Genomic DNA, 26,220 nt, shown 5'->3' with positions numbered 1-26,220 from the left:
CATGAAACAGATAGGAGTAGATTCAGGGGGAAATGATACCAGAAGTGATTCCATTCATTGTTAGCATCATTAGGCGTGAAAGAAGGAATCACTTCGCAAGGACTTAAAGGAAAACTAGATAAAGTATCAGAGATAGGATAGAGATGGCTCCCATAGTGATGTTGCGATAATGGATGGCGGAGAACATCCAAAACTTGTACTTGACATCCTAAAGTTGTGACCTAAACACTCTGAGAAAGACAAGTTTAATGAGGTGCACTTCCTCGCAGACGTGGACAAACTTGTATGTGAACTACGCGAGAATGAACCTGAAAGTAAGAAACTTTGTGAAATTGAGGCGTCCGCAAAATGGTATGCAAACAATGCACACTAAACCCCAAGGATACAGAGGTCAAAAAATTGCATGATTACCTAAAAGCCAGTGATTTGCTGGCGGTACCATTTGACAAAGAATGCGGTTTCTCTGTGATGAAGAAGTCAAGGTAGAGGGGAAAAAGATGTGCTGAACTCGGATCACTTTCGAAAAACCAATGGACCAAAAGATGAAACTGCGATCAAAAACGAAAATCAGATAAATAACAGCCTGCAACAATTAATGAAGCAAGAGAAAATTAGTTACCAAAATTTATCAATGACTACTCTGGTCAACAGGTTCAGGACCAACGAGGTTTTATAGCCTGGCAAAGCTACATAAAAATGTAAACCTCACCGACCCGTTCTTCCGATGCCTGGTAGATGTTACGAACACTTGAAGAGATTTCTGGCACCAATTATTAAGAAACTACCGGGAGCAAACATTGAAACCAACACACAAGATTCTAGAAAGGCCTAATAATCTCTCTCTCTCTCTCTCTCTCTCTCTCTCTCTCTCTCTTGCAAAAAACGAGCAGATAGTAACTCCTGACGTAAAGAGTTTGTATACAAACGTGCAGGTAGGAGAGTATATAGAAATTGCTCTAAGAGAATTCTATTCAGGCAACGTAGCTGCAGAGATCCCAAGTTCCGCTATACAAAATTTGTTAATTTTAGCGATGAAAATGTTCGTTTTAATTGTAATGGGATCTGTTATGTACAGTTAGATGAGCTTGCTATTGATGCATCATTGGCTGTAATACTAGCAAAATTGGGGATGAAATCGTTTGAGGCATCACTGCAAAAACAAGAGTTTAGTGCAAATATCTCTAGATCCGATCAAAACGGGAAGTGCAAAGACTGCGTCAGAAATTAGAATTTAAACTCTGAGGGTAAGTGTGATGCGCACTACTAAGGGTCTTCATTATGTGGTCTTTTCTGCTGCTGTTTTAGCATATGGGACACTAATTGTGGTTTCTATCATTGAGAAGTTAATATGCAAAATTTATTTTTGTTGTCATTTCTGTTGAAATTGGAATTCACAGTGGAATGACCTGACAAAAATGGTATTTTATGTAAGAAAATTTATTGCGACCGCCACGAGTTCCTAAAATTTTCAAATTCCTTACAAAACAAACTGCAATTTATCTAAGAAAAACTGTGGAAGGAGTATTTGTTTTTATTAACTTTAACGTAAACGTGAGCAGCAAAATTAATATCAGCTGTCATTGGTATTAAAAAACAACAGTCACTCGATTAATACTGAATTTTCGCAGCTGTGCAACCACTTAAGCATAAAAAATGCGATTCAAGGGAGGGATCATAGTGATTGGTTGGCCTTCGATCAGGCTCTTGAAAGGAACAAAACCTGCTGGACCTAAAATCAGTATTCAGAGTAATGGTCTTTATAAATAGTGAAACCGATTCTAGAAACGATAATAGGTGTCAGTAAAGATCAATTGAAAACAACACCAAAAGATCGTCAAAAACGCAAGATTAGATCTCATGATAAACAAACTATTTTTCTACAATACAGAGGCGACCCTACTCAAAAATTTTCAAGCGAACTGATGGAACTATGCAACTTTCAAGTGCTTTTTATAACGCGAAAATTAAGATCATGCCTTTGCACTCTGAACTCATTTTTCGATAGAGACCTGAAATCCATCGTAGTATAGCAGATAAAATGGAATGGATGCGGACCCATCTATGATGGCCGAACAAGCCGGTATGTTGCCACAAGGATATCAGAACATCAAAACAAGGATTCACAGTTGGGTCAACATCTTGTTGAATGTTGTGGCGCCAAGAATGACTTTGAGTGGAAAATTCTGGATCCCTGTCGGACAGTAGAAACACTAATGACTACCGAAGCTATACACATCAGCAAGCTGAAGCCGCCACTATACACACGCGATGACTATAGGGGTAGGGAAATCACACTAGTTCTATTCGTAATTTTGACTTGAGAAAGATACATCGTGCGAAAAACATTTTGCACATGACAAAATAAAATTTGCAGAACCGCCATCAGAGAGATACTTAGGGTTAGGGCAAACTCATAATTATCCCATAAATAGAAAAACATGGTGAAATACGAAAAATCCGAGATAGGAATCTTTTAAAGAAGGTCCCAGACAAAAAATAAAAAGGGGGTTTGCTCTCAAGCCGCGTAGGAGAGTCCAATGGATGAGTAGTGATCCCCTACTATGAGACATCACTGCATCGTATACAATTTTAAAGAACAAGGCACTATAGCAGTTTTAGAGCTGTGTCATGAGAAAAATAAACATAAACATTACTGCATCGTATATAATTTTAAAGACAAGGCACTATAACTCTTTTAGAGTTGCGTCAAAAATAGAATTTCTATATAAGCTAATTTGTTACGAATCTAATCTCCCTCCCGCACCATGGCATTGCAAGAACAATCAATGTTGGTTGGCCGTTTGGAACCACGTCACCCTCTGAGGCATATGATAACTCTGCGCAGGAGAGCAAAATTTATTTTCTTGCGTATGTACGTTACTGCGTCGGAGTTTGATTCGTTTTCCTTTTCAGCAATTTTGCTAGCTAGTTGTTCAATAGTGCGCGTTGTAGACGGTCCTGCGCCCCCCATGAACGAAAACACGAGCGGAAAATTTACTCTTCTCTGCGTCAAGTATTCGTTGCTCACACTTCAGGCACTTCAGCGAGTTTTACTCTTCTCTGCGTCAAGTATTCGTTGCTCACACTTCAGGCACTTCAGCGACTCACGATATTTGTACTCTTTTATTGAGTCTTTTGGGCAAGAATTGTTGAGTGGGTTAAAGATTTTTACGTCGAAGAAATAACAGTTGAACCTCAACTCCCATAGACCATTGACTTCAATGTCTAGTCGCGCGTTTTCATCAGTGCTAGTAGTTTTGTGTATAAGGGACTCGCCTTGAAGCAACTGAAGAGTCGGCTCAACTTCGACATCATAGCAAACATAGTGCATCATTTTAGCAACGGTGACTCGGATCTCGATGTGTAAAATGTGTGTATACCCCCCTTCGCACAGTGGAGAGCATGTGATAGGGTAAATTTATCGCCACATGGACAACTAATGCGCGTATTTTTGTCTTCAATGTTATATTAGATAATGCAAAGCCCGTCTCTAAATTTGGACTCCGTTAGTGTAAAACGTAACGTATAAGCGGTAGAGCGGTGAGACAGTTCAAGGGTTCTTTTTCCATAGCCATTTTTTTTACGTGGCGTTGATCGGTATGAAGACTTTACATAAGATCCTTCTTATGAGATCGAATAATATTCATGCGTGCGGTTCGTTGGTCGTGCGTTATGATCTCTTGGGTGAGATGAGCATTTGCTCGATCCTCATCTTCAAGAGGAGCGCATGCGGTTAGCGAATCAACGTACTTCGTTTCGTAATCTATTGGCTCCTTGATGTTAAACACGCCCTCCCGGGTTGGTAGCGAATACAATCGCCGTGCGGATTGAGACACCGGAGAGTCAAAGAACGACGGCAAGATGTGTTTTTGGATGTTGCCATCTGAGTCTGTGAACATATTCCATGAGTTTGGCAATATCGCGGACACAAAATTTAATTTATGTTGCACGCCTCTTGTGAGGCATGCGTAAGCGTTCTGAGTGGATTTTTCCGCTACCTGCCCCAGTTTTTTTAACAAATTGGACTACTTTCTAGCTGTGGTTTCATTAAAGTTGTCATAGTCTTTCTCAATGCCAATTACAGATCCTAAAATGTGGCAGCCTTCAACATTTTTAACTGTCGTTTGCTCAAACAACCTGAGAGCTTTGATTTTTGACGACTCTTTTACTTTTAATTGACACTTCGAGGCGTTCACGCTGTAGCCAAAAAGGTACCAAGTTCAGTGAGTTGTTTGAAGAACAAGAGTAAGTCCCCCAAACGTCCTACTGCGCTGACGCCGTCTACGTACCATTTTCAAAAAAACGCGCGTATTCTGGAGAAACTTGAGCCAGGGGAGGGTCGCTACTCCACACATATCGATAGCCAAGGGATCTCCTTGAGTTATGCCCTCTAAAGGTTGCTGTGTTTTACATGCGACATATAAATTTGACAGGATGAATATGAGTTTTGAACTAAACTCAGAGCAGGGTAAACTCTCTTGGTATTTTCAACTGTCATGCTAGGGTTGAGGCTGTTGAAGTTGTTCTTTTCGTCTATTAGAACAGCGCTTTAATTTCCGTTTTTTCATATTGCGAGCGCAGAGAGTGCATTGCGTGTTCAATGCACTCGCTTTTTTGACCTTTGCAAAGTTGTATGTTGCCGACGGAGAAGCGTAGGTCGTTTTTGATACGCTCGATGACGCCTTTGCCGATGATGCGACGAAGAACTTCTCCTACGCCAATAGGTCGAACACCGGGGTTTTGTTTAAGGGGATTGGTCTCCATGTGTTGTACACTTCGAAAGATTTTTGAGATAAATCTTCAGTTGCCAGAAGAATAGAAATTTTGGCTACCGATTTCGCGATAATTGCTGAAACTTCTTTGAAACAAGTGAAAATTCATCTCCAATCGTTTGCGTCTAAACTGGACGGTCCGTGGCTTCCATGTATTTTCAAGGCTGCCTTTTTAACTGCCGATGCGCCGATGTTTTCGAAGATTGCAGGGTGGTACCGGATTGACTCAAACGTGTTCTCGTTGACCATGAAATTGAGGTTGACGTAGGAAGGAGTCGGGTGTTCCTCATAGAGCAACTCATACACAGTTTTTCCCTTAATTGTATCGCGTTTGGTGATATTTTTCCGGATGATAGTTCACCAGTGAGACACTTGATGGCGTTCAAAAATTTTTCCGGTCTCCATGAATTTGTTGAATTGTTTCTTATTCATCAAATTTGCCGATTTTAGAGATTTTAAGAAGTTTATTTTGCAGAGCTCTAGCTTCCAGTAGAAGTTGGTCGAGGCGGCCTTGGCACCGCAACTGTAGTCGTTGGGCAAGGGTCTTGGTAACTGACCCGTCGTTGGTCGATTTCACTCAAGGGAGAATCAAGTGGGAGAAGAAGGCAGCAACCTTAAATGAAAGCTCTTCAGAGATGCCCCTTTCTGCAAATTGTTTCAAAATTTCATCAAAACATTCAACGAATTTTTGCCCCGCTTTGATTTTGTTCACTATTATAAAGTTTTCTCGCCAGTGACAGATCTTTTTTTTTGATGCTGTCGATCTTATTCGCGTTTCCTGGCAGAGTATGCCAGAACGTTTCGTAAATGTTTTCTTTATTTTCCGCTAAGTTTTGGTGCGCCGCTGCGACTATGGGTCAATCATTTGCATCATCAGCAACCTGGACTTCTAGTGGCGGCAAAGAGGTTGTATTTTCTTGGCTTTGGGTATGGAGGTCAATGGGGAGGTCTGTAGTGGGGACGTTCCGATCACCGTGTGTCGTTTTTGAGATTTGTCGCTTCTGCTCTGGCAATTTTTCTCACACATATGAAAACACATTTTCATTTTATCCTTTAACAGTTTTTGAAACAGTGTTAACCTGACAATGAACTTAAAGACATTCTTTGCTTTTAAATGTTTTTAGTTGACCCGTAAAATTGATCATTAGATATTACATCTTCGCATTGTCTTTAAGTTTTCTGATGAATAACCGAATCAAATTCAGCCGATGAAATGTGTAGGGGATCTCTTGAATCATCATTTTTTTATATTTTGGTTTTTCACTTAAACTACCATTCTGTACAGGTTGATAAATGACTCTAGACAGGTCTCTTGCAAGAGTTTGTTTTAGAATCTACCTGCTGTCCCTATAAAAACCTTCAAAATTGAAGATAATGAATCAAAACTTCTATCTTGACTTCAAAATACTCTCAATTGTGCATTTCATCAGCTCCTTTTATTCTTATCTTTCTCCTTTTAGGCTACTATAAGAGTCAACAATGGGACGGCTACTGTTCATAGTCTATATAAACGATATATGAGGCTTAATCACCATAAATTTTTTTTAGTAATGCAGTCGAGTTCAACGTGATGCAACCATGCAAAAATCTCTCAGATAAACACTGTTTAAAATGTAAGACAGGTGCTGTGATAATGAAATGTTGTTAGACTGGAAATTAGCATCTTATTAAAATAGAATTATAAGGCTGCATGGCTGCAGAGGTTGATGATAAGGTTTTCGACAAAGTTGCAATTTATCTTAGTCTTCTAATTACACCAATTATTGAATCAAAAACCAGCTGAATATGCGGGAATGCATTCTCAGTTCTTAATGGTCGAAAATGAAAATTGCCTATGACTTGTCATGTGAACTAAAATTGAATGTATAAAAAGATTATCTAGTTCCCGTTATACATAACAAAAAAAACAATCTGAAAACTATAGAGAGCATACAGAAGAATAGGGTCTCTCCTTAGTTGTCAGATAACCTATAGCTCCCCCCAACCATGGTAATAATACAATAATTTCATAGGGCTATAATTTCATGAGGGGGGCTATAATGAGAAAGACCCAAAGCATGCTATGGAATGGATTATAGAATCAAGCAGCATTTACAAAGATAGAGGAAAAGATTTCTATTTATTTTGTATTGAATGTTGCATGGCGTTTTGATGCTTCTTCTCTACAATTTACAATTCAAAATAAAGATTGTTTGTGTACTAGGCAACTCTCACGGCAACCTCTGAGGCATTTGATAGCGCTGCGGAGATGAAAAAAATTTATTTTTGTGCGTATATACATTACTGCGTCGGATTATGATTCGTTTTTCTTTTCAGCAATTTTGCTAGCTGGTTGTTCAATAGTGCGCGTTGTGGACGGTCCTGCGCCCCCCATGCACGAAAACACGAGCGGAAAATTTACTCTTCTCTGCGTCAATTATTCGTTGCTCACACTTCAGGCACTTCAGCGACTCACGATATTTGTACTCTTCTACTGAGTCTTTTGGGCATGAATTGGCGAGCGGGTTAACGATTTTTACGTCGAAGGAAAAACAGTCTAACCTCAACCCCCATAGGCCATTGGATTTATTGTCTAGTCGCGCGTTTTCATCAGTGCTAGTACTTTTGTGTATAAGGGACTCGCCTTGAAGCAACTGAAGAGTCGGCTCAACTTCGAAATCATAGCAAACGTAGTGCATCATTTTAGCAACGGTGACTCGGATCTCGTTGTGTCTCATGTGTGTATAGCCCCTTTGCACATTGGAGAGCATGTGATAGGGTAAATTTATCAACACAAGGACAACTATTGCGCGTATTTTTGGCTTCAAGGTTATATTATATAATGCAAAGCCCGTCTCTAAATTCGGACTCCGTTAGTGTAAAATCGTAACGTCTAAGCTGTAGAGCTGTGAGACAGTTGAGGTTTTTTTTTCCGAAGCCATTTCTGTTACGTGGCGTTGATCGGTATGAAGGCTTTCCATAAGATCCTTCTTACGAGATTGAACAATATTCAGGCGTGCGGTTCGTTGGTCATGCATTGTGATCTTTTGGGTGAGATGAGCATTTGCCCGATCCTCATCTTCAGGAGGAGCGCATGCGGTTAGCAAAGCAGCGTACATCGTCTCGTAATCTATTTGCTCCTTGATGTTAAACCCGCCCCCCGGGTTGGTAGCGAATACAGTCGCCGTGCGGATTAAGACAGCGGAGAGTCAAAAAACGGCGGCAGGACGTGTGCTTGGATTTTGGCATCTGAGTCTGTGAATATTTTCCATGAATTGGCAATGTCTGGGACAAAAAATTTGATTTTTGTTGCACGACTCTTGTGAGGCATGCGTAAGCGTTCTGAGTGGATGTTTTCGCTACCTGCCCCATTTTTTTTTTAGCAAATTGGAATACTTTACAGCTGTGGTTACATTAAAGTTGTCATAGTCTTTTTCAATGCCATTTACAGATCCTAGTACACGGCAGCCTTCAACATTTTGAACTCTCGTCCGCTCAAACAACCAGAGAGCTTTCAATTTCGACAAATCCTTTACTATTAATTGACACTTCGGGTCGTTCACACTGTAGCCAAAATAGGTACCATGTTCAGTGAGTTGTTTGAAGAACAAGAGTAAGTCCTCCAAAGGTCCTATTGCGCTAATGACGTCTACGTACCATTTTTGAGACACGCGCGTATTCTGGAGAAACCTAACAATGGGAGGGTGACTACTCCATACATATCCATAGCCAAGGGGTCTCCTTGAGTGGTGCCCTCTAGAGATTGCAGTGTTTTACATGCGACATATAAATCCGATGGGGCCGAATATCAGTTTTGAACAACCAAACTCAAGGCTGCCTTTTTAGCTATCGATACGCTCATTTTTTTGAAGCTTGCAGGATGGTACGGAATAAACTCAAACTTGTTCTTGTTAACCACGAAATTGAGGTTGACTTGGGAAGGAGTCGGTTGTTTCTCTTTGAGCAACTCTTATACAGTTTTTTCCACTAATTGTATCGTTTGGTGATAATTTTCCTGATGATAGTTATCAGTGAGACACTTGATGGCGTACAAAATTTTTTCCGTCTCCATGAATTTGTTGAATTGTTTCTTATTCATCAAATTTGCCGATTTTAGGTTTTTTAAGAAGTTTATTTTACAGAGCTCTAGCTTCCAGTAGAAGCTGGTCGAGGCGGTCTTGACACCATAGCTGTAGTCGTCGGACGAGGGTCTTGGTAACTGACCCATCGTTGGTCAATTTCACGCAAGGGAGAATCAGGTGGGAGAAGAAGGCAGCAACCTTAAATGAAAGCTCTTCATAGATGCCCCTTTCTGCAAACTGTTTCAGAATTTCATCAAAACGTTCAACGAATTTTTGCCCCGCTTTGATTTTGTTCAGTATTGTAAAGTCTGCTCGCCAGTGACAGATCTCTTTATTGCTGCTGTCGATCTTATCCGCGATTCCTGGCAGTGTGCCAGAACGTTTCGTAAATATTTTCGTTTTCCGCTAAGTTTTGGTGTGCCGCTGCGACTATGGGTTCATCATTGGCATCATCAGCAACCTGGACTTCTCGTGGCGATAAAGAGGTTGTATGGTCTTGGCTTTGGGTATGGAGGTCAATGGGCAGGGCTGACCTTGCGATCATCATGTGTCGCTTTTGAGATGTGTCGCTTCTGCGCTCGCAATTTTTCTCAGACAAATGTAAATACATATTCATTTTATCCTTTAACAATTTGAAACAGTTTCAACCTGACGTTCTTAGACATTCTTTGCTTTTAATTGCTTTTAGATGACCCGTAAAACTTATCTTTAGATATTACATCTTCGCATTGTCTTTAAGTTTTCTGATGAACAACCGAATCAAATACAGCCGATGGAAACTGTAAGGGATCTCGTGAACCATCCTTTAGTTTGATTTTTGGTTATTCACTGCAACCACCACTCCGTACTGGTTGATAAATGACTCTAGGCAGATCTCTTGCAGGAGTTTGTTTGAGATTCTACCTGCTGTCTCTATAGGAAACCTTCAAAATTTAGTATTGTGAATCAACACCTCTATCTTGACTTCAAAAAGCTGTCAGTTGTGCATTTCATCGGCTCCTTTTATTCTTACCTAGACATTTGTCCAATATGTAATAACTAATGAAATGAGTTTGATCTAGAGGACTGAACATTCCACGAAAATTAAGTTGATTAATTAAGTCCCACTGCCTCTAGATTAGTGGGTGAAGATATTCCCCAGAACACCATTTATGGTGTTTATCATCGGCGCTAGCTGCCTAGCCAACGCTATCAAAGTTGCTCCCGAGGCACTCAGAAGTCAAATACAGCCTATACTTTTCGCCAGAAAAGGACTGAGCCTGAACCCCAACGCCAAGAATAAACGGACGAATCTCGAGCTCCTACTCATCCGTGGACCATTAAAGAACAAAAAGAACTTGATACTTTGGCACGGAGTGATCAGCAACTCCATCACCAGGCACATCTCGAACAATTACAGTGCCCTACCCGTCTCCAGCCTCGTTGAACTACTGCGACGTTTCAGTGATCGGATCTCGGCTATAGTGTACTGTCAACGACTAGGATCCCCAAACATATTAGAGGAATTAAGAAAGCTTGACATCCTGGTGATCGACGCAGGAAAGAAGTTACTATCAAAGAGACGCCAACGATCAGGGTGGTATCGGAAACAGCTTTCATTGGTTCATCCGGACTCCGCGATAGAGTTAGGGCTTCTTACAAGAGTGCTCCAGAGAAGAAATAACCTGAAGAGCATCGTTCTTCGGAACAAGACCTCCGGACGGAAGCGCCCATCTCAGAAGAGAAGCGAAAGAAAAACAAAAAGGAAACGACCTTCAAAGAATAAGAACAAGAAGAAGAGAAACAAGAGTACCGGCACCAAGTAGTCGCTAGCGCGTGTATACCACTGCTCTGGTAGCTTCCTGGAACTTCTGTTCCGGTGCGGCCTAGGTGGTGGTATACTCCAAGTAGTCACTAGCGCGTGTTTACCTCTGCTCTGGTAGCTTCCTGGAACTTCTGTTCCGGTGCGGCCTAGGTGGTGGTATACTCGCCCCTGACAAGGTGAAAATGCCACCCAAACGGACGAAACAATTAACTTCTACCAGTGGAGAGGAAAGAGATGGCTGGAATTGCGAGAAAGGCAAGAAAGTGTTTATAGACCCCAATGACAAGATAATTGAATGCGACCGCTGTAGCAAACACTACTGTATCAAATGTATCAACATGCCAAGCGCAGCCTATGAATACATGACCAGACCAGAAGTTATCTGGTGTTGTGATGCATGTATCGACTTCGCCAGGACAACCATAAAAGAGGCAACACATCCACGGAATGTTGTCGAAGAACTACGTAGCGACCTAAACACCACGATGAACTCGGTCAAAGCGCTGATGAATGACTTCTATTGCTTCATGAACGGACAGAAGAGCAGAGAAGTCCCCCAATCGAGCGGATCTACCGCCCAAAATTGGGTCCCTATTCCTCAGCAACCGGTGAAACCTATAAAAGAAATAATCCTAGAAGCATCTGCCGAACAGAAAAGAGAACAGGAGGAAGAAAGTAGACGAAGGAAGAACATTGTAATTCACAGAGCACCGGAAGACAACCAACAGGGAGAAGAAGAGAGACTCAAATAAGACGACGAACTAGTTGACTCATTACTGTGCGAGATTGAACTACCAGACTTACGAGCCAAAAAATGCAAGAGACTTGGTAAGAAACCCATCCAAGATGACCCAAATGCAAAAGATAGACCACTGATGGTAACATTCGAGACAGAGGAAGAGGTTGCAAAAGTTCTACAGAATTTGACTAAACTGAAGGGGAAGGAAAAACGACTCGTCAACCTGAGAGTTTCTCCAGACCGAAGCATGAAGAATCGAGAAATTGTCCGAGAACTAGTACAGAGGGCAAAAAACCTGACAGCAAACGAAACAGGAGACTACGTGCACCTCGTCCGAGGGAAAACCATAATAAGAGTCAGAGCCAGAAAAAAACATACAGACGGAACCTCGAACACTGGTTCAGCAACGTGGACACACTAAGTGCCCAGAAAATATCAGAACTTAGGATACAAATTGAGGGATCAACTGTCAAACCGGACATTATCCTGTTATCAGAGGCAAAACCAAAGAACTCAACTCTACCATGGGACCCATTATGGCACAAAATTGACAACTATTCACTGGAGGGTACCAATATGAACCCAAAGGAAAATGGACGAGGACTTCTGACCTACATCCGAGACGACCTAAAATATAACTTGATAAGTGAGGAATCCATTACCGAGATCCGACAACTTGAGATCAAATTAGCCGGCAGCACTTTAACAGTAGTAAACATGTATCGTAGCCCGAGATCCTGCGACGAAAACAATGCGAAAATCAACGAGTATCTGAAAAATATCGGAAGATCAAGGAAAAAATTCATAGTGGTAGGCGACTTCAATTATCCAGATATTGATTGGGAAGTGGCACGTGCAACTGGTGAAGCAGAGAGCAACGAATGGAGATTCCTGGAAGCCGTGAAGGACTCTTTCATGGAACAACATGTGAAGAGGCCAACTCGAAGTGCCAGAAACAACCGACCATCTTTGCTAGATCTAATGCTGACGCATAGTTCCCTGGAACCAAAGAGAATAGACCATTGTGCACCCTTAGGAAAAGGCGATCATGTAATGACCAAAACATCGTTTGCTCTAACTGTAGGAACTGACATCAAGTATCGCCGAAACTACAGAAAATCCAACTTCAAAGCCATCACAAAGTACCTGAAATCTAAATTAGACACCAACTCCACAGTCACCCAAAATGTAAACGAGAAAAGGGAGCTCTTCCGGGACACGATCCAGACCGCAGTGGAGAACCACGTTCCATTGACAAAAATAACAAGAGGAGAAAAAAGTAGATTACCACTTGACTCCGCAACTAGAGAAGCCATCAAACAAAAGAAGAAGACATGGAAGCAGTTCATCAAGGAGAACTCGGACTGGTCATATCGAGAGTACGCACGAAGACGGAACATGGTCAGGAAGCTAACTAGAAAACGCCAACATGAAAATGAACAAACTGTGGCAGCGGTGTGCAAGAGCAACCCGAAAGCGTTTTGGTCTTTCGTCAACCAGAAAACGAAAACAAGGGAAACCATCCCCGACCTTGAGAGGGAGGATGGAAACATGACAAGCTGTAACTATGAGAAAGCAGAAACGTTATCCAAGTTCTTCGCATCTGTGTTTGTCCACGAAGAAGAACCAGAATGGGACATTGCAGTCACAAACCTAGACCAAATCGACGACAACATCAATATATCAACAGGTGAAGTCTTAGAGCAACTAAAAAAATTAGACGACACGAAATCACCAGGATATGACGGAATCCACGCTAGAGTTCTGCTGGAAGCAAGAGAAAAAATAGCTAAATATCTCACAGAAATTTTCAACGAATCTTGGAGAACAGGTACAGTCCCGGACGACTGGAGAAGGGCCAACATCTCAGCGATCTACAAAAAAGGACCAAAGAAAGACGCAGCTAACTACAGACCGGTTAGCCTGACATCCGTATGCTGCAAAGTTATGGAGAAGTTTGTAAGAAAACACCTCATGAACCATATTCTGATAAACGACCTGATTAATCAGAAACAGTATGGGTTCATGACTGGAAGGTCGACAACACTGCAGCTCTTAAGAGCAATGGACGATTGGACAGAAGCGCTAGATAAGAATAACGAAGTGGATATTATCTACCTTGACTTCAAAAAAGCCTTCGACACAGTCCCTCACCAGAGACTCTTCAGAGTACTACATCAACTTGGAATTGGAGGTAAAACCCACGACTGGATACGAAGCTTCCTCAATTGAAGAGAGCAAAGAGTGATGGTAAACGTCAAGATGGGAACCAGTACTGAGCGGAATACCGCAAGGATCGGTACTAGGACCAGTCTTGTTCATCATCTACATCAACTCAATGACAGACGTGGTTCAGTCCCCACTCCTACTGTTCGCAGACGACGCAAAGCTCTACAGAGAGATCTCAACAGTAGAAGATCAACTAGTCCTCCAGAAAGACCTAGAAGAACTCCGAACATGGTCGAAGACGAGCCTCCTTGAGTTCAACGCAGAGAAATGTGTAAAGATGACATTGACATCAAAGAAGAAGAACACATCAGAGAGAACGTACAATCTTAACAAAGACCAAAATCTTAAGAGTGTGTACAAAGAGAAAGACCTGGGAATAATGACCGACAGCAAACTTAGTTTCGAAGAGCACATCTGTATGAAGTTGAAGAAAGCGAACTCTATTCTTGCCCTTATCCGCAGAAGTTTTATTAACATCAGCAAACAAGTATTTCTACAACTGTACAAAGCATTAATCAGACCCCACCTAGAGTACGCGAACCAAATCTGGTATCCAAATCTTAAAAAGCATAAGACCAGAAAATGTTCAAAGAAGAGCCACAAGGCTAGTTGGATCCCTGCGAGGTTTAAGTTATGAAGAGTGGCTCAGGGAACTCAAGCTACCAACCACAGAATACAGAAGACAAAGAGGCCGGATGATAGAAATCTTCAAAATCATCAATGGAATGTACGACGAATCTGCTACGGGAAATCTAATTCAGTCTATCGAACGAAACTCGAGGAAACATGGGCAGCAACTTTCCATCAGAAGAGCACGACTGGAGCTGAGGAAAAAGTTTTTCTCAGTTGATGGACCTAAAGATTGGAACGAGTTACCAGAACACGTCGTGTCAAGTGAAAGCTTGGATATCTTCAAGACACGACTTGACAGACACTGGCAACACAGGATGTTCCGCGAATTGTCCTAGGGTAAGGGACAACACGGAGGAGCTGGTCGACAGAGGCAACAAACCTACAGACCAGAGTACTCGAACCTACAGACCTAAGGCTGCCTGAGTGCAGAGATTGATGATAAGGTTTTCGACAAAGTTACAAATTATCTGGGTCTTCTAATTTCACTGATTAATGAATGAAAAAATAGCTGAAGATGCGGGAATGCATTCTCAGTTCTTAGTGGTCTAAAATGAAAACTGTCCTGTGAACTGTCCTTCGAATTACCTGTCATGTGAACTAAAATTGAATGTATAAAAAGGTTATCTAGTCCCCGTTGTTCATCACAATAAAAACAATCTGAAAAATATAGAGCATACAGAAGAATGGGGTCTTTCTCATTATAGCCCCCCCACCTTAGTTATCAGATAGCCCCCCCCCCCCATTATGTTTTTAATACCATAATAGAGGGCTATAATTTCATGGGGGGGGGGGCTATAATGGGAAAGACCCAAAGAATGCTATGAAATGGATTATAGAATCAAGCAGCATTTACAAAGATAGAGTAACAGACTTCCACTCATTCTGTATTGAGTGTTGCATGACGTTTTGGTACTTGTTCTCTACAAATTACAATTTAAAATAAAGATTGAATATATACTAGTTTCACTAATGAAAATTGCCATCGGATGAGACACGGCAAAAGTTGAGAACTGGGATCTCCTATGAGGTGATTCAAGAAAGCAAGCTCACTTTTTAGAACAGCTCAAATAGCACCCTAACCTAAAATGACGCACAAAATTGCGGAAATTGCAAATAGTTATGGAGCGAAGGGATCTTTTCCGTTTGCGCCCCCCAAGTTTAGTGGGCGCATATTATTTGCGCCACCAGACGCACGTGCCATATTTTTACATAATGGTTTCGTGCTCTGTGACTGGGGGGCGCATAACGTACTGGGTAAGGGGCAGAAACGGAAAAGGTGCGAGCGAAGTTTTTTTGGCTTTAAAGTGCTGAGAAATATTTATTTGCAGCTGGAAAGTAATGTTTTTGTGGCAGTTATAATCCAAACGGAAAGTTAAATTGAAATCAAACTCGATTCAAACTAGGATGCAAAACCCTATATTCAGTTGAAATCCTACAGCCTCATCTAATAATTGTTAAATTTAAGCTGTCCCGTGAGATCTCTTGGAGAGGAAAACAATTTCAATTTTCTTGTTCGGTTTGACTATCTGATTGATCATGATAGTCCCTGGGTCCTGTTGCTTTCTATCCCTTGGGCTGCAATTGTTTTTTTTGAAGAAAATTCGACTAATTTTAAATAGATTGTACTGTTTTGCAGCGTTTCTCACTTTTGCCTACACTGAAGCGCATTTTTCAGAAAGATCAACTTATTAATAAGTTAATCCGTTTTAAACCTGCGTATCCATTTAATAGACAATATTTAAAGGAATAAGGACTTTTGAATTTTTAAGTTTTTGAATGTTAGTTTTTTTTTCCTTTAAATCGTCGTATTCAATGCAAAATTATCGTTTATAAGGCAGAGATTACTGTCGTCTTTTTCCGAAACAATCACGTTTAGGTCTATTGTACATCATCTCCGATATCATTTGGGGAAGCGACCTGAAAAATGCAACTTCTTGAGCTCCATGTTCTCCAAAATTCTATTCGCTCTTAAATGTAGCCAGCGAAAATGAACATCTTCAAGTAGTTGCTAGCGAACGCGAAATACGCAGGGACCAGCATCTTAAAAATCTATTCCTTTTTTAAATTCGTGCTATGAAGTAAAACACCCATTTCTGATCGAATAATTTGGGAATTCCATGCATTTGTTTTCTACAGTTGTGATTCTCGAGGGAGAGGGCACTGACTGTGGAATGCATTCGAAATATTAATTAGGCAGAATTGAGGTAATCTATCTTCCTATCTGTCAAATTTTACGACACCTATTTGAAGGGCGAAGAGGAAGTGTGTAATGAAACGAGAGACTGAAAAAATGATTTAGTAAGTTATTCATATCCCCGCGTGATGAAATTCAACCCTTTTATACGTTTGCTTTCAGTTGCTAAGTTTGCAGCTATCACTGACCGTGGCTTCTTGTCACGGTTCTCCCTCAATTGAACTTGAGCCCAATTTTATTAACTAAACACGGTGTAAGTTCCTTGCTTGTAAATATCGGCTCTCAACAATTACTGTCTATTTTTGCGCTGTCTTGTTGCGTCTTATTTTAGTTTATTCTCAAAATATTCTCCTGAATTTGGGAGGTTAAGGGGAAAGTGGTGGTTGTTTTTTGTGAAGAGTGCTTGTGTAATAACCGCCGATACAACAACCACTGCGATCAACGTAAGAAATAAAAGCTAGTTGTGGTAGTAGTTACTTTTCTACCTTCACTTTATTTAGTACCTATGTGCATGTTACTACTGCTCTAGTTGGCAAGCATTGATCGGGAGAGAGAGAGAGAGTTAGAGTATATTCATAAAATGGGAGAACACAAGAGAGAGAAAGAGTAGCAAATAACGCAGCACTAGTTTTATTCCTTTTGTATATTTTGTTTGCTAAATGAAAAATATTACACCATGCTTGCTTGAATTTGTGGTGGAGTCAAAAAATTTTGTTGCTGATGAAATATTTTCTCAGTTATTATTTTGTCCTCCGTAACGCAAAGCTAGCGCTTGTTGAAGTCTTTATTTTCATTCCCTCTTTATTTCTTTTCCCAGTTTTGTTGCAAAGCAGTAGCTGCTAAATCCAGCCTATGATACCAGCGCAGCCAGAATATTGGCTGATCCAGCGAAGAAACGGGATTTTAAGCCATGCATAATTTAGAACAGCAGTGGTATGAATTTTGGAATATTTCTTTCTCTATTTGTTTCCAATGCTGCCCAGAAAACAAACAACTACCTCTATTTTCTCTCGCGCTGTCTTGCCTCTGACAGTGTAAAAATATTTGTTCATCCCGATTTAGCCGAGCCTTTTTTGCGTGTGACTAGGAAGGGCGTTAAGATGCCTTTCCTGACCAGCTCAAATGTGTTGATATTAGCCGGTTGTAAAAGGCATTTATCTATTTATCTTTGGAACAGTTACTCCCATTTTTCAAATTTACTCTTCTAATGATGGGTGCCAAACGTTGCTGTTATGTGCACAAATGCTGCGGACTGATAGACTTGGAGAAGGCGTCTATCTTAATAGGAACTTTTACACTTGTGAGTATCTCAAGTTGAATCAACTTTTGGTCGATCAAATTTGAATTTTACGACAGTTATTTTGTGGCTGTCTCGTTTAATAACTCACTTCGCTTGGGGGAGAATTGTTTAAAGTTTTATTAGATGCAAAGTATATAATTATACTTATACTCTGCATTATACTTGTACTATATTTACTTTATTTTTTTTGCCTCTTTTCGAGTTTTTGATATTCTTGGGGATTTACTTTTCAAGTAACGGCTTGTACTACTACCATTTAGTATTAATTAAGTTTTAAAGGACCAGTTTAGTTGATTGGAAACAGGTTCAATTAGTTTTTTAGCAAATTTTGTTAAAAATTTACCGAGTTAACGTTTTCTTTTTCTGATTTCTGACATGTATGTTCTAGTCTCCTTTAATATGGACCGGCTGTTTCTGGGCATTATCTCAGTTGACTGGAGGCATATTGTAGTTGTTTTTTTGTTAGCATTTTTCTAGAGTTATTAGTCTTTTTATCGGTTTGCAATATCGAAAGATGTTTTTTTGCTCGAATATAATTTGTTGGAAGCTTTGAAGTGGTCGAATTAGCAAACTTTTTGAAATGATATGGAATTTGAGCCTGCCTTTTTTTATTTGTTCAATTTTTGTTTTTGAAATTTTGATTGTTGATGCAGATCATTGTATAAAAGAATCAATCTAAATTATGATTCTTCTGAACAAACAATCGAAATTGGTCTGTTTTGTCTTCTGATATTTTAGCCTTTGAAAAGTTCTTTAACATTTCGTGTCTAAGTAGACTTTAGTGTCTACCTTTAATCTGTTTGAGCAGTTTAAGGATTAAGAATGTGAAATCAAGTTGTCGTATGTTTTTCTGAAGCTTTGTTTCTCGGAAATGAAATTTTACCCGAGTTTCATTGCTGTTAATTTAATTTTACTTTCTCTATTTGCGAAACTCTAATTCTTTTGTTTGTAACCAATTGGTTCGTGATTGCTGTGCCAAACAAAAACGAAAGCCTTTTTTTTGTTAATTGCTGTCTTGCCATAAGTTTTCTTCACATTGTTTCAGATATGCTTTCTAGGATCTTTTCTCTTAATTGACTTTGTCCCTCATTATTATTCTATGTTAAATTTGAGGTTTTATGGAATGTAAGCATGATTTTCAACGAAATTTTTGTTTACTAAAGGCAGATTTACTTTTCGTTAATCTGTTTCATGCTATTGTTAATTTGGTTTCAATTTTGTTGTACTTGTTTCAGTTTTGGTTTCAAGCAGTTCCGAAGATATGATTGATAATTTTTTGCCTAATTGTTTTCCGGTGTTGTCTGGTCAGTTGTCTTCCAGCTACTTTTTTTGCGCTGCGATTTTTTGCAACCATTTGACGTCACGCTCACTTCAGGTCACTTATGTTCATTCAATCATGTAGTTTTAGAATGAGTTATGTGCGCGCGGACCTGTGATGTCAATTTTCACTCTTATCCGATTTAGTCTTTCGTTCGTTCAAGTGAAGAAATTTCGGGTCACAGATCATTTTCCACGTGGCTTATCCTTGCTAAAAAAAATGCTTGCTTTAAATTGAGAAGTTAAGGTGGAGTGATAGTATCTCACCCTAAATGAAACATTTGACAGCAGCTTTTAGAAAAAGAATTTTTGTCTAAATAAGTTGGAAACATCACAGCCATGTTAAGACATAGAAATGTTTTCTTTCTTTGATTTTTTTCTTTCATTTTACGAAACATTTTGAGTAACATCTTGAGTAACATTTACGAAGCTATCGCAGTTTTCTGGAAATTTGCTATTTTTTGTATCGTTTCCCCCAACGAGGAATTGATGAAATTCAAAACGAGTTTTTTGACAAATAGTGAGTGAAAGATCAAATATAAACAACCGCGTATCTATTAAAATTTTTCATGTTTTTTCTCTAATCGACATTGAAAGTTAGTTCTTGTACTTTTTTAAAGAGAAAAATGATGGAAATTTGGTGTCTTGTATATGGATACAATCATTTTAAATTTGATCTTGTGCTTCCATTGTTGATTCTATTGCTGATAAACATCTGGTGTCAATAGCTATAGTGTGTGTCTCTTTTTATTAGCAAATAAATATCGAGTTAACTTAGCTGAGCACATATGTTTCTTCACAAAGGCTTTTTGTTATAACAAGTGTCTAAGTAGAAATATCGCTAAATAGTTCTAAATACTGACATTACTATATGAAATTTTGAGACATAACCAATAATATCATTGCAAACTGTGTTATTGTGTTGACCAGGCCCTGACCAATAATGGTTCAATTTGGCTTTAAGTTGCAGAAATTGGAAACTTGCAAACTGGTTTCGACAAACAGAAAAAACTGACTGAAATTGAGTATTCAGCCCCTTCTTTACCTCACGGGTAGCTGTTGTTATCATAACGAACATTAGCTTTATGCGACCTTGAAAAAACTTCCGATAAGAAAAAAACTCCAAGAAACAAATAAATAAATCTATAGAACCACTGTCGAATTCTATATCTGTTGCTTAAGTCGAAGTACTTTTTATCAATAATGTACATTTGAAAATAAACTTGGCGATGTGAATTATTTAAATAGTAAATTTCTTTATCATGTGAAATTTTTCGTCATTTGAACATCATGTGAACGTTTTTGGAGACATTCCACTACTAACAAAACACTTAAAAACTCTATAACAGTTTTGTGTCAATTGTACTGTTTCTGAACTTAATTCAAAGTGGGGTCCATCATTTTTGATAGCTTTACATGTTACCAGCTTTACCAACAAGATCGTGTCCCGCAAAATTGTCAATGATGAAAATGGAAATAAACACACGTGATAGTAACAACGATTTGATTCGGTCGCTAAGCAATGATTTAATAAAAGTTATAGTTAATCAATTTCTCCAACCGACTACTGGGCTTCCATGACAACATGATTGCTCTCAACAGATTTTTTTGCTCATACTTGACATACTTTACTCAAAAAGAGGCTTTTACTATTTCAAATTGAATTCAGGACATGAAATGGTGCTCAATTATTGTCGATGTGACTGGCTGTTTTTTCTTCAATAACCTTTGCAACAATTTAGATATATTACAGAGAGGTAAGAGTAAAGATGCTGAAGAGAAGATTTCTTCTCATTTTGCTGCAAAAACACCAACATTTTGGGTACACGCTTTCACACAAGCTCGCTTCACACAAACGAATAAGCATTTCAAAACCCTCACCCCAAAAAAGGAAATAAAAACAGCTGATTAAAATCAGTTCCAAATTTGAAAACCTAGAAATCGTTCTGCAAGCCTCTTTTTGAAAGCCAGAATCTTAGATAGAGTTAACAAAGTAGTTCACTAATCGGAAAAAAATGATTAAAGAAGAATATTTTTTTTTTAATTACTATGGTCCGGAAAAAAATACGGAGGTCTCATAATAATTATGCTTCCTTACGAGGCAAACTTCCGTATCTAAACTCCAGTGTGGACAATGATAAGAAAATCTGAAGGTTGCATAGTTTTGATTGAATAGATCTTTTAAATTACTTTTAAAATTCCTTCAAAAACAAAGAGGTACAAAAATTGAAGCAGTGGAGAGCTTTGCGTCTATATGCTTGAGTACGAACAAAGAAGAGGGATTCCGTTTGAACCCTGATTAACGGAATCAGAGAAAAGGTTCCAAGCCAAAATCTTTTATCGCCAAGATCAAAAAAGGTTATTAGGTATAGCATTTACAAGTTCACTATTATTGCTGATCCCCTGAAAGTAAATAAATGATATAAAAATGAAATAAAAGTTGATCGTTAAGCAGCAAATGAAAAATATTACACCATGCTTGCTTGAATTTGTGGTGGAGTCAAAAAATTTTGTTGCTGATGAAATATTTTCTCAGTTATTATTTTGTCCTCCGTAACGCAAAGCTAGCGCTTGTTGAAGTCTTTATTTTTCATTCCCTCTTTATTTCTTTTCCCAGTTTTGTTGCAAAGCAGTAGCTGCTAAATCCAGCCTATGATACCAGCGCAGCCAGAATATTGGCTGATCCAGCGAAGAAACGGGATTTTAAGCAGTGGTATGAATTTTGGAATATTTCTTTCTCTATTTGTTTCCAATGCTGCCCAGAAAACAAACAACTACCTCTATTTTCTCCCGCGCTGTCTTTCCTCTGACAGTGTAAAAATATTTGTTCATCCCGATTTAGCCGAGCCTTTTTCGTGTGACTAGGAAGGGCGTTAAGATGCCTTTCCTGACCAGCTCAAATGTGTTATTAGCCGGTTGTAAAAGGCATTTATCTATTTATCTTTGGAACAGTTACTCCCATTTTTCAAATTTACTCTTCTAATGATGGGTGCCAAACGTTGCTGTTACGTGCACAAATGCTGTGGACTGATAGACTTGGAGAAGGCGTCTATCTTAATAGGAACTTTTACACTTGTGAGTATCTCAAGTTGAATCAACTTTCGGTCGATCAAATTTGAATTTTACGACAGTTATTTTCTGGCTGTCTCGTTTAATAACTCACTTCGCTTGGGGGAGAATTGTTTAAAGTTTTATTAGATGCAAAGTATATAATTATACTTATACTCTGCATTATACTTGTACTATATTTACTTTATTTTTTTTGCCTCTTTTCGAGTTTTTGATATTCCTGGGGATTTACTTGTCAAGTAACGGCTTGTACTACCACCATTTAGTATTAATTAAGTTTTAAAGGACCAGTTTAGTTGATTGGAAACAAGTTCAATTAGTTTTTTGGCAAATTTTGTTAAAAATTTACCGAGTTAACTTTTTCTTTATCGGATTTCTGACATGTATGTTTTAGTCTCCTTTAATATGGACCGGCTGTTTCTGGGCATTATCTCACGTTGACTGGAGGCATATTGTAGTTGTTTTATTCGCATTTTCTAGAGTTATTAGTCTTTTTATCGGTTTGCAATATCGAAAGATGTTTTTTTTTTGCTCGAATTTAATTTGTTGGAAGCTTTGAAGTGGTCGAATTAGCAAACTTTTTGAAATTATATGGAATTTGGGCCTGCCTTTTTTATTTGTTCAATTTTTGTTTTTGAAATTTTGAAGATCTTCAACTTGTTGATGCAGATCATTGTATAAAAGAATCAATCTAAATTATGATTCTTCTGAACAAACAATCGAAATTGGTCTGTTTTGTCTTCTGATATTTTAGCCTTTGAAAAGTTCTTTAACATTTCGTGTCTAAGTAGACTTTAGTGTCTACCTTTAATCTGTTTGAGCAGTTTAAGGATTAAGAATGTGAAATCAAGTTGTCTTATGTTTTTCTGAAGCTTTGTTTCTCGGAAATGAAATTTTACCCGAGTTTCATTGCTGTTAATTTAATTTTACTTTCTCTATTTGCGAAACTCTAATTCTTTTGTTTGTAACCAATTGGTTCGTGATTGCTGTGCCAAACAAAAACGAAAGCCTTTTTTTTGTTAATTGCTGTCTTGCCATAAGTTTTCTTCACATTGTTTCAGATATGCTTTCTAGGATCTTTTCTCTTAATTGACTTTGTCCCTCATTATTATTCTATGTTAAATTTGAGGTTTTATGGAATGTAAGCATGATTTTCAACGAAATTTTTGTTTACTAAAGGCAGATTTACTTTTCGTTAATCTGTTTCATGCTATTGTTAATTTGGTTTCAATTTTGTTGTACTTGTTTCAGTTTTGGTTTCAAGCAGTTCCGAAGATATGATTGATAATTTTTTGCCTAATTGTTTTCCGGTGTTGTCTGGTCAGTTGTCTTCCAGCTACTTTTTTTGCGCTGCGATTTTTTGCAACCATTTGACGTCACGCTCACTTCAGGTCACTTATGTTCATTCAATCATGTAGTTTTAGAATGAGTTATGTGCGCGCGGACCTGTGATGTCAATTTTCACTCTTATCCGATTTAGTCTTTCGTTCGTTCAAGTGAAGAAATTTCGGGTCACAGATCATTTTCCACGTGGCTTATCCTTGCTAAAAAAAATGCTTGCTTTAAATTGAGAAGTTAAGGTGGAGTGATAGTATCTCACCCTAAATGAAACATTTGACAGCAGCTTTTAGAAAAAGAATTTTTGTCTAAATAAGTTGGAAACATCACAGCCATGTTAAGACATAGAAATGTTTTCTTTCTTTGATTTTTTTCTTTCATTTTACGAAACATTTTGAGTAACATCTTGAGTAACATTTACGAAGCTATCGCAGTTTTCTGGAAATTTGCTATTTTTTGTATCGTTTCCCCCAACGAGGAATTGATGAAATTCAAAACGAGTTTTTTGACAAATAGTGAGTGAAAGATCAAATATAAACAACCGCGTATCTATTAAAATTTTTCATGTTTTTTCTCTAATCGACATTGAAAGTTAGTTCTTGTACTTTTTTAAAGAGAAAAATGATGGAAATTTGGTGTCTTGTATATGGATACAATCATTTTAAATTTGATCTTGTGCTTCCATTGTTGATTCTATTGCTGATAAACATCTGGTGTCAATAGCTATAGTGTGTGTCTCTTTTTATTAGCAAATAAATATCGAGTTAACTTAGCTGAGCACATATGTTTCTTCACAAAGGCTTTTTGTTATAACAAGTGTCTTAAGTAGAAATATCGCTAAATAGTTCTAAATACTGACATTACTATATATGAAATTTTGAGACATAACCAATAATATCATTGCAAACTGTGTTATTGTGTTGACCAGGCCCTGACCAATAATGGTTCAATTTGGCTTTAAGTTGCAGAAATTGGAAACTTGCAAACTGGTTTCGACAAACAGAAAAAACTGACTGAAATTGAGTATTCAGCCCCTTCTTTACCTCACGGGTAGCTGTTGTTATCATAACGAACATTAGCTTTATGCGACCTTGAAAAAACTTCCGATAAGAAAAAAACTCCAAGAAACAAATAAATAAATCTATAGAACCACTGTCGAATTCTATATCTGTTGCTTAAGTCGAAGTACTTTTTATCAATAATGTACATTTGAAAATAAACTTGGCGATGTGAATTATTTAAATAGTAAATTTCTTTATCATGTGAAATTTTTCGTCATTTGAACATCATGTGAACGTTTTTGGAGACATTCCACTACTAACAAAACACTTAAAAACTCTATAACAGTTTTGTGTCAATTGTACTGTTTTTGAACTTAATTCAAAGTGGGGTCCATCATTTTTGATAGCTTTACATGTTACCAGCTTTACCAACAAGATCGTGTCCCGCAAAATTGTCAATGATGAAAATGGAAATAAACACACGTGATAGTAACAACGATTTGATTCGGTCGCTAAGCAATGATTTAATAAAAGTTATAGTTAATCAATTTCTCCAACCGACTACTGGGCTTCCATGACAACATGATTGCTCTCAACAGATTTTTTTGCTCATACTTGACATACTTTACTCAAAAAGAGGCTTTTACTATTTCAAATTGAATTCAGGACATGAAATGGTGCTCAATTATTGTCGATGTGACTGGCTGTTTTTTCTTCAATAACCTTTGCAACAATTTAGATATATTACAGAGAGGTAAGAGTAAAGATGCTGAAGAGAAGATTTCTTCTCATTTTGCTGCAAAAACACCAACATTTTGGGTACACGCTTTCACACAAGCTCGCTTCACACAAACGAATAAGCATTTCAAAACCCTCACCCCAAAAAAGGAAATAAAAACAGCTGATTAAAATCAGTTCCAAATTTGAAAACCTAGAAATCGTTCTGCAAGCCTCTTTTTGAAAGCCAGAATCTTAGATAGAGTTAACAAAGTAGTTCACTAATCGGAAAAAAATGATTAAAGAAGAATATTTTTTTTAATTACTATGGTCCGGAAAAAAATACGGAGGTCTCATAATAATTATGCTTCCTTACGAGGCAAACTTCCGTATCTAAACTCCAGTGTGGACAATGATAAGAAAATCTGAAGGTTGCATAGTTTTGATTGAATAGATCTTTTAAATTACTTTTAAAATTCCTTCAAAAACAAAGAGGTACAAAAAATTGAAGCAGTGGAGAGCTTTGCGTCTATATGCTTGAGTACGAACAAAGAAGAGGGATTCCGTTTGAACCCTGATTAACGGAACCAGAGAAAAGGTTCCAAGCCAAAATCTTTTATCGCCAAGATCAAAAAAGGTTATTAGGTATAGCATTTACAAGTTCACTATTATTGCTGATCCCCTGAAAGTAAATAAATGATATAAAAATGAAATAAAAGTTGATCGTTAAGCAGCAACATTTTGTTAAGCATTGTTAAACATTTTTTAGTTATTGTTTCGTTTTGAGATCTAAAACAGATTACTGACACTTTTTGTTGACGACATCGTCGTTCACGTTGCTTTATTAAAAAGTAAGAATTCTATTCATGTCTATTTTAGTTGGGCTGTGATCAATTGGGGTCGAAGGGAGTCGTTCTATTGTATTGCGGAGAAGGCAGGATCCTACGAAAATATTGATTTGACAATAAGTTTTTGTAACGAAAGTTAATGTTGTTCTGAGATAATCGGTTTTCAAACAATTGGCTTTGTTAGGTTAGAATTTTCTT

At 38.3% G+C, this 26,220-nt stretch overlaps 2 protein-coding genes across 2 annotated transcripts in view; one reads left to right on the top strand and one right to left on the bottom strand.

Moving 5' to 3' along the window:
- Positions 1-26,220, bottom strand: part of LOC142337492 (N-alpha-acetyltransferase 16, NatA auxiliary subunit-like) — a 444,167-nt gene that overhangs the window by 336,702 nt on the left and 81,245 nt on the right. The window lies entirely within an intron of this gene.
- LOC142338006 (uncharacterized) overlaps positions 22,035-26,220 on the top strand; it is a 56,265-nt gene continuing 52,079 nt past the window's right edge. The window contains exon 1 of the mRNA XM_075387639.1: positions 22,035-22,124. Coding sequence (XP_075243754.1) covers positions 22,035-22,124 — 90 coding nt within the window. The remainder of the gene's footprint in view (positions 22,125-26,220) is intronic.

This window comes from Convolutriloba macropyga, chromosome 4 (genome assembly GCF_964194025.1).
Source record: "Convolutriloba macropyga chromosome 4, txConMacr16.3, whole genome shotgun sequence".
Lineage (NCBI taxonomy): Eukaryota > Metazoa > Xenacoelomorpha > Acoela > Convolutidae > Convolutriloba > Convolutriloba macropyga.
This window is presented reverse-complemented; position numbering and strand designations above follow the sequence as displayed.